Here is a 10,000-nt window from a genome sequence, read left to right as displayed (position 1 = left end):
GTCTCTTTCCCCCCCGTCTCCTTCCCTCCCGTCTCCTTCCCTCCCGTCTCCTTCCCTCCCGTCTCCTTCCCTCCCGTCTCCTTCCCTCCCGTCTCCTTCCCTCCCGTCTCCTTCCCTCCCGTCTCCTTCCCTCCCGTCTCCTTCCCTCCCGTCTCCTTCCCTCCCGTCTCCTTCCCTCCCGTCTCCTTCCCTCCCGTCTCCTTCCCTCCCGTCTCCTTCTCTCCCGTCTCCTTCCCTCCCGTCTCCTTCCCTCCCGTCTCCTTCCCTCCCGTCTCCTTCCCCCCTGTCTCCTCCTTGCCATCCCTCGTTCCAGGGCTATGGGTTCCCAGTGTCTCAGCTGTTTGATATGATGTTTGAGATGAGAGAGCAGTATGGAGAGATATTACTGAAGAAATGGAACCTCACATTCAGGTAACACACACACACACACACACACACACACACACACACACACACACACACACACACACACACACACACACCTCCCAGTTCCACTCTGTGTCACATGACCTCTGACTTCTTCCTCTTTCCTTCCTGTGTTGTCTGCTGTGTGTGTGTGTTGTCTGCTGTGTGTGTGTGTGTGTTGTCTGCTGTGTGTGTGTGTGTGTTGTCTGCTGTGTGTGTGTGTGTGTTGTCTGCTGTGTGTGTGTGTGTGTTGTCTGCTGTGTGTGTGTGTGTTGTCTGCTGTGTGTGTGTGTTGTCGGCTGTGTGTGTGTGTGTGTTGTCGGCTGTGTGTGTGTGTGTGTTGTCGGCTGTGTGTGTGTGTGTGTTGTCGGCTGTGTGTGTGTGTGTGTTGTCCGCTGTGTGTGTGTGTGTTGTCCGCTGTGTGTGTGTGTGTTGTCCGCTGTGTGTGTGTGTGTTGTCCGCTGTGTGTGTGTGTGTGTGTTGTCGGCTGGGTGTGTGTGTGTTGTCGGCTGGGTGTGTGTGTGTTGTCGGCTGGGTGTGTGTGTGTTGTCGGCTGTGTGTGTGTGTTGTCGGCTGTGTGTGTGTGTTGTCGGCTGTGTGTGTGTGTTGTCTGCTGTGTGTGTGTGTTGTCTGCTGTGTGTGTGTGTTGTCTGCTGTGTGTGTGTGTTGTCTGCTGTGTGTGTGTGTTGTCTGCTGTGTGTGTGTGTTGTCTGCTGTGTGTGTGTGTTGTCTGCTGTGTGTGTGTGTGTTGTCGGCTGTGCGTGTGTGTGTGTTGTCTGCTGTGCGTGTGTGTGTGTCGGCTGTGCGTGTGTGTGTGTGTGTTGTCGGCTGTGTGTGTGTTGTCGGCTGTGTGTGTGTTGTCGGCTGTGTGTGTGTGTTGTCTGCTGTGTGTGTGTGTTGTCTGCTGTGTGTGTGTGTTGTCTGCTGTGTGTGTGTGTTGTCTGCTGTGTGTGTGTGTTGTCTGCTGTGTGTGTGTGTTGTCTGCTGTGTGTGTGTGTTGTCTGCTGTGTGTGTGTGTTGTCTGCTGTGTGTGTGTGTTGTCTGCTGTGTGTGTGTGTTGTCTGCTGTGTGTGTGTGTTGTCTGCTGTGTGTGTGTGTTGTCTGCTGTGTGTGTGTGTTGTCTGCTGTGTGTGTGTGTGTTGTCGGCTGTGCGTGTGTTGTCTGCTGTGCGTGTGTGTGTGTCTGCTGTGCGTGTGTGTGTGTCGGCTGTGCGTGTGTGTGTGTGTGTTGTCGGCTGTGTGAGTGTTGTCGGCTGTGTGAGTGTTGTCGGCTGTGTGTGTGTGTGTTGTCGGCTGTGCGGGTGTGTGTTGTCTGCTGTGTGTGTGTGTTGTCTGCTGTGTGTGTGTGTTGTCTGCTGTGTGTGTGTGTTGTCTGCTGTGTGTGTGTGTGTTGTCGGCTGTGCGTGTGTGTGTGTGTGTCGGCTGTGCGTGTGTGTTGTCGGCTGTGTGTGTGTGTTGTCTGCTGTGTATGTGTGTTGTCTGCTGTGTGTGTGTGTTGTCGGCTGTGCGTGTGTGTGTTGTCGGCTGTGCGTGTGTGTGTTGTCGGCTGTGCGTGTGTGTGTTGTCGGCTGTGCGTGTGTGTGTTGTCGGCTGTGCGTGTGTGTGTTGTCGGCTGTGCGTGTGTGTGTGTGTGTCGGCTGTGCGTGTGTGTGTGTTGTCGGCTGTGCGTGTGTGTGTGTGTTGTCGGCTGTGCGTGTGTGTGTGTGTGTCGGCTGTGTGTGTGTCGGCTGTGTGTGTCGGCTGTGTGTGTTGTCGGCTGTGTGTGTTGTCGGCTGTGCGGGTGTGTGTTGTCGGCTGTGCGGGTGTGTGTTGTCGGCTGTGCGGGTGTGTGTTGTCGGCTGTGCGGGTGTGTGTTGTCGGCTGTGCGGGTGTGTGTGTGTGTGTGTTGTCGGCTGTGCGTGTGTGTGTTGTCGGCTGTGCGTGTGTGTGTTGTCGGCTGTGCGTGTGTGTGTTGTCGGCTGTGCGTGTGTGTGTTGTCTGCTGTGCGTGTGTGTGTTGTCTGCTGTGCGTGTGTGTGTTGTCTGCTGTGTGTGTGTGTTGTCTGCTGTGCGTGTGTGTTGTCTGCTGTGTGTGTGTGTTGTCTGCTGTGTGTGTGTGTGTTGTCTGCTGTGTGTGTGTGTGTGTTGTCTGCTGTGTGTGTGTGTGTGTTGTCTGCTGTGTGTGTGTGTGTGTTGTCTGCTGTGTGTGTGTGTGTGTTGTCTGCTGTGTGTGTGTGTGTGTTGTCTGCTGTGTGTGTGTGTGTGTTGTCTGCTGTGTGTGTGTGTGTGTTGTCTGCTGTGTGTGTGTGTGTGTTGTCTGCTGTGCGTGTGTGTGTGTTGTCTGCTGTGCGTGTGTGTTGTCTGCTGTGTGTGTGTGTGTGTTGTCTGCTGTGTGTGTGTGTGTGTTGTCTGCTGTGTGTGTGTGTGTGTTGTCGGCTGTGTGTGTGTGTGTGTTGTCGGCTGTGTGTGTGTGTGTGTTGTCGGCTGTGCGTGTGTTGTCTGCTGTGTGTGTGTGTTGTCGGCTGTGCGTGTGTGTGTTGTCGGCTGTGCGTGTGTGTGTTGTCGGCTGTGCGTGTGTGTGTGTGTGTCGGCTGTGTGTGTGTTGTCGGCTGTGTGAGTGTTGTCGGCTGTGTGAGTGTTGTCGGCTGTGTGTGTGTTGTCGGCTGTGTGTGTGTTGTCGGCTGTGTGTGTGTTGTCGGCTGTGTGTGTGTTGTCGGCTGTGTGTGTGTTGTCGGCTGTGTGTGTGTTGTCGGCTGTGCGGGTGTGTGTTGTCGGCTGTGCGTGTGTGTGTTGTCGGCTGTGCGTGTGTGTGTTGTCGGCTGTGCGTGTGTGTGTTGTCTGCTGTGCGTGTGTGTGTTGTCTGCTGTGCGTGTGTGTGTTGTCTGCTGTGCGTGTGTGTTGTCTGCTGTGCGTGTGTGTTGTCTGCTGTGCGTGTGTGTTGTCTGCTGTGTGTGTGTGTGTTGTCTGCTGTGTGTGTGTGTTGTCTGCTGTGTGTGTGTGTGTTGTCTGCTGTGTGTGTGTGTGTGTTGTCTGCTGTGTGTGTGTTGTCTGCTGTGTGTGTGTTGTCTGCTGTGTGTGTGTGTGTGTTGTCTGCTGTGTGTGTGTGTGTGTTGTCTGCTGTGCGTGTGTGTGTGTTGTCTGCTGTGCGTGTGTGTGTGTTGTCTGCTGTGCGTGTGTGTGTGTTGTCTGCTGTGCGTGTGTGTTGTCTGCTGTGTGTGTGTGTGTGTTGTCTGCTGTGTGTGTGTGTGTGTGTTGTCGGCTGTGTGTGTGTGTGTGTGTTGTCGGCTGTGTGTGTGTGTGTGTGTTGTCGGCTGTGTGTGTGTGTGTGTTGTCGGCTGTGTGTGTGTGTGTGTTGTCGGCTGTGCGTGTGTTGTCGGCTGTGTGCGTGTGTGTGTTGCTGTGCGTGTGTGTGTGTGTTGTCGGCTGTGCGTGTGTGTGTTGTCGGCTGTGCGTGTGTGTGTTGTCGGCTGTGCGTGTGTGTGTTGTCGGCTGTGCGTGTGTGTGTTGTCGGCTGTGCGTGTGTGTGTTGTCGGCTGTGCGTGTGTGTGTTGTCGGCTGTGCGTGTGTGTGTTGTCGGCTGTGCGTGTGTGTGTTGTCGGCTGTGCGTGTGTGTGTTGTCGGCTGTGCGTGTGTGTGTTGTCGGCTGTGCGTGTGTGTGTTGTCGGCTGTGCGTGTGTGTGTTGTCGGCTGTGCGTGTGTGTGTTGTCGGCTGTGCGTGTGTTGTCTGCTGTGCGTGTGTTGTCTGCTGTGTGTGTGTGTGTTGTCTGCTGTGTGTGTGTTGTCTGCTGTGCGTGTGTGTGTGTTGTCTGCTGTGCGTGTGTGTGTGTTGTCTGCTGTGCGTGTGTGTGTGTTGTCTGCTGTGTGTGTGTGTGTTGTCTGCTGTGTGTGTGTGTGTTGTCTGCTGTGTGTGTGTGTGTGTTGTCTGCTGTGTGTGTGTGTGTGTTGTCGGCTGTGCGTGTGTTGTCGGCTGTGTGTGTGTGTGTTGCTGGCTGTGTGTGTTGCTGTGCGTGTGTGTGTGTGTTTTCGGCTGTGCGTGTGTGTGTTGTCGGCTGTGCGTGTGTGTGTTGTCGGCTGTGCGTGTGTGTGTTGTCGGCTGTGCGTGTGTGTGTTGTCGGCTGTGCGTGTGTGTGTTGTCGGCTGTGCGTGTGTGTGTTGTCGGCTGTGCGTGTGTGTGTTGTCGGCTGTGCGTGTGTGTGTTGTCGGCTGTGCGTGTGTGTGTTGTCGGCTGTGCGTGTGTGTGTGTTGGTGGCTGTGCGTGTGTGTGTGTTGTCGGCTGTGCGTGTGTTTGTGTGTTGTCGGCTGTGCGTGTGTGTGTGTGTGTTGTCGGCTGTGCGTGTGTTTGTGTGTGTTGTCGGCTGTGCGTGTGTTTGTGTGTGTTGTCGGCTGTGTGTGTGTTTGTGTGTGTTGTCGGCTGTGTGTGTGTTTGTGTGTGTTGTCGGCTGTGTGTGTGTTTGTGTGTGTTGTCGGCTGTGTGTGTGTTTGTGTGTGTTGTCGGCTGTGTGTGTGTGTTGTCTGTTAGGTGTGTGTGTGTTGTCTGCTGTGTGTGTGTGTTGTCTGCTGTGTGTGTGTGTTGTCTGCTGTGTGTGTGTTGTCTGCTGTGTGTGTGTGTTGTCTGCTGTGTGTGTGTGTTGTCTGCTGTGTGTGTGTGTTGTCTGCTGTGTGTGTGTGTTGTCTGCTGTGTGTGTGTGTTGTCTGCTGTGTGTGTGTGTTGTCTGCTGTGTGTGTGTGTGTGTTGTCTGCTGTGTGTGTGTGTGTGTTGTCTGCTGTGTGTGTGTGTGTGTTGTCTGCTGTGTGTGTGTGTGTGTTGTCTGCTGTGTGTGTGTGTGTGTTGTCTGCTGTGTGTGTGTGTGTGTTGTCTGCTGTGTGTGTGTGTGTGTTGTCTGCTGTGTGTGTGTGTGTGTTGTCTGCTGTGTGTGTGTGTGTGTTGTCTGCTGTGTGTGTGTGTGTGTTGTCTGCTGTGTGTGTGTGTGTGTTGTCTGCTGTGTGTGTGTGTGTGTTGTCTGCTGTGTGTGTGTGTGTGTTGTCTGCTGTGTGTGTGTGTGTGTTGTCTGCTGTGTGTGTGTGTGTGTTGTCTGCTGTGTGTGTGTGTGTGTGTGTTGTCTGCTGTGTGTGTGTGTGTGTGTGTTGTCTGCTGTGTGTGTGTGTGTGTGTGTGTTGTCTGCTGTGTGTGTGTGTGTGTGTGTTGTCTGCTGTGTGTGTGTTGTCTGCTGTGTGTGTTGTCTGCTGTGTGTGTTGTCTGCTGGGTGTGTGTGTGTGTTGTCTGCTGTGTGTGTGTGTGTGTTGTCTGCTGTTTGTGTGTGTTTGCTGTGTGTGTATTGTCGGCTGTGTGTGTGTGTGTGTTGTCGGCTGTGTGTGTGTGTGTTGTCGGCTGTGTGTGTGTGTGTGTGGTGTTGGCTAGAGTTCGTTGGTGTGTCGTTTGGTTGTGGGAATGTTATGGTGGAGATGTTTTACGACAGGGGAGGGAAGGTCAAACTTCCTCTGCTACAGAGGAGGCATGAGAGGTGATAATGTCCCTGGCAAGACAGATGGGGGGGTGTGTGTTTGTTAGTCGTACTGTGTGTGTGACAACCCCCCTGGGTAGTTGAACCATTGTTACTGCAGTTCATTCTTACTGAATGCCAGAGGGACATTCAATACACTGTAAAACAACACAGAACCCACACACACAGACACACGCAGACAGACAGACACACACACGCAGACACACGCAGACAGACACACACACACACACACAGACACACGCAGACACACACACACAGACACACGCACACAGACACACACATACACACACACGCAGACAGACACACACACACACACACACACACACACGCAGACAGACACACACACGCAGACAGACACACACACGCAGACAGACACACACACACGCAGACAGACACACATACAGACAGACACACATACAGACAGACAGACACGCATACAGACAGACAGACACGCAGACAGACAGACACACACGCAGACAGACAGACACACACGCAGACAGACACACACACACGCAGACAGACAGACACACACGCAGACAGACAGACACACACGCAGACAGACAGACACACACGCAGACAGACAGACACACACGCAGACAGACAGACACACACGCAGACAGACACACACACACGCAGACAGACACACACACACGCAGACAGACACACACACACGCAGACAGACACACACACACGCAGACAGACACACACACACGCAGACAGACACACACACACGCAGACAGACAGACACACACGCAGACAGACAGACACACACGCAGACAGACAGACACACACGCAGACAGACAGACACACACGCAGACAGACAGACACACACGCAGGCAGACAGACACACACGCAGACAGACAGACACACACGCAGACAGACAGACACACACGCAGACAGACACACACACACGCAGACAGACACACACACACGCAGACAGACACACACACACGCAGACAGACACACACACACGCAGACAGACACACACACACGCAGACAGACACACACACACGCAGACAGACACACACACACGCAGACAGACACACACACACGCAGACAGACACACACACACACGCAGACAGACACACACACACGCAGACAGACACACACACACGCAGACAGACACACACACACGCAGACAGACACACACACACGCAGACAGACACACACAGACGCAGACAGACACACACAGACACACACGCAGACAGACACACACACACACACGCAGACAGACACACACACACACACGCAGACAGACAGACACACACACGCAGACAGACAGACACACACACGCAGACAGACACACACACACACGCAGACAGACACACACACACACGCAGGCAGACACACACACACACACGCAGACAGACACACACACGCAGACAGACACACACACGCAGACAGACACACACGCACGCAGACAGACACACACGCACGCAGACAGACACACGCACGCAGACAGACACACGCACGCAGACAGACACACACGCACGCAGACAGACACACACACACGCAGACAGACACACACACACGCAGACAGACACACACACACGCAGACAGACACACACACACGCAGACAGACACACACACACGCAGACAGACACACACACACGCAGACAGACACACACACACGCAGACAGACACACACACACGCAGACAGACACACACACACGCAGACAGACACACACACACGCAGACAGACACACACACACGCAGACAGACACACACACACGCAGACAGACACACACACACGCAGACAGACACACACACACGCAGACAGACACACACACGCAGACAGACACACACACGCAGACAGACACACACACGCAGACAGACACACACACGCAGACAGACACACACACGCAGACAGACACACACACGCAGACAGACAGACACACACACGCAGACAGACAGACACACACACGCAGACAGACAGACACACACACACGCAGACAGACACACACACACACGCAGACAGACACACACACACACGCAGACAGACACACACACACGCAGACAGACACACACACACGCAGACAGACACACACACACGCAGACAGACACACACACACGCAGACAGACACACGCAGACAGACACACGCACACACGCAGACAGACACACACACACACGCAGACAGACACACACACACACGCAGACAGACACACACACGCAGACAGACACACACACGCAGACAGACACACACGCACGCAGACAGACACACACGCACGCAGACAGACACACGCAGGCAGACACACTCACACGCAGGCAGACACACTCACACGCAGGCAGACACACACACACGCAGACAGACACACACACACGCAGACAGACACACACACACGCAGACAGACACACACACACGCAGACAGACACACACACGCAGACAGACACACACACGCAGACAGACACACACACGCAGACAGACACACACACGCAGACAGACACACACACACGCAGACAGACACACACACACGCAGACAGACACACACACACGCAGACAGACACACACACACGCAGACAGACAGACAGACACACACACACACGCAGACAGACACACACACACACGCAGACAGACACACACACACACGCAGACAGACACACACACACGCAGACAGACACACACACACGCAGACAGACACACACACACACGCAGACAGACACACACACACACGCAGACAGACACACACACACGCAGACAGACACACACACACGCAGACAGACACACACACACGCAGACAGACACACACACGCACGCAGACAGACACACGCACGCACGCAGACAGACACACGCACGCAGACAGACACACACACGCACGCAGACAGACACACACACGCACGCAGACAGACACACACACGCACGCAGACAGACACACACACGCACGCAGACAGACACACACACGCACGCAGACAGACACACACACGCACGCAGACAGACACACACACGCACGCAGACAGACACACACACGCACGCAGACAGACACACACACACGCAGACAGACACACACACACACGCAGACAGACACACACACACACACGCAGACAGACACACACACACGCAGACAGACACACACACACGCAGACAGACACACACACACACACACGCAGACAGACACACACACACACGCAGAAAGACACACACACACACGCAGACAGACAGACACACACACGCAGACAGACAGACACACACACACGCAGACAGACACACACACACACGCAGACAGACACACACACACACACGCAGACAGACACACACACACACACGCAGACAGACACACACACACACACGCAGACAGACACACACACACACACGCAGACAGACACACACACACACACGCAGACAGACACACACACACACACGCAGACAGACACACACACACACACGCAGACAGACACACACACACACACGCAGACAGACACACACACGCACGCAGACAGACACACGCACGCAGACAGACACACACACGCACGCAGACAGACACACACACGCACGCAGACAGACACACACACGCACGCAGACAGACACACACACGCACGCAGACAGACACACACACGCACGCAGACAGACACACACACACACACGCAGACAGACACACACACGCAGACAGACACACACACACACGCAGACAGACACACACACACACGCAGACAGACACACACACACACGCAGACAGACACACACACACACACGCAGACAGACACACACACGCAGACAGACACACACACACACGCAGACAGACACACACACACACGCAGACAGACACACACACACACAGACAGACACACACACACACACACGCAGACAGACACACACACACACACGCAGAAAGACACACACACACACGCAGACAGACAGACACACACACGCAGACAGACACACACACACACGCAGACAGACACACACACACACGCAGACAGACACACACACACGCAGACAGACACACACACACACGCAGACAGACACACACACACACGCAGACAGACACACACACACACACGCAGACAGACACACACACACACACGCAGACAGACACACACACACACACGCAGACAGACACACACACACACACGCAGACAGACACACACACACACACGCAGACAGACACACACACACACACG

At 54.5% G+C, this 10,000-nt stretch overlaps 1 protein-coding gene across 1 annotated transcript in view; it reads left to right on the top strand.

Annotated features, from left to right (window-relative positions):
- exoc6b (exocyst complex component 6B) overlaps positions 1-10,000 on the top strand; it is a 178,021-nt gene that overhangs the window by 100,416 nt on the left and 67,605 nt on the right. The window contains exon 13 of the mRNA XM_055911912.1: positions 314-411. Within this exon, the coding sequence (XP_055767887.1) occupies positions 314-411 (98 nt within the window). The remainder of the gene's footprint in view (positions 1-313; positions 412-10,000) is intronic.

The sequence above is a fragment of the Salvelinus fontinalis genome, unplaced genomic scaffold, assembly GCF_029448725.1.
Source record: "Salvelinus fontinalis isolate EN_2023a unplaced genomic scaffold, ASM2944872v1 scaffold_0106, whole genome shotgun sequence".
In the NCBI taxonomy this organism is placed as follows: Eukaryota; Metazoa; Chordata; class Actinopteri; order Salmoniformes; family Salmonidae; genus Salvelinus; species Salvelinus fontinalis.
The sequence above is the reverse complement of the archived record's forward strand: the minus strand, read 5'-3'. Positions and strand labels throughout refer to the sequence as shown.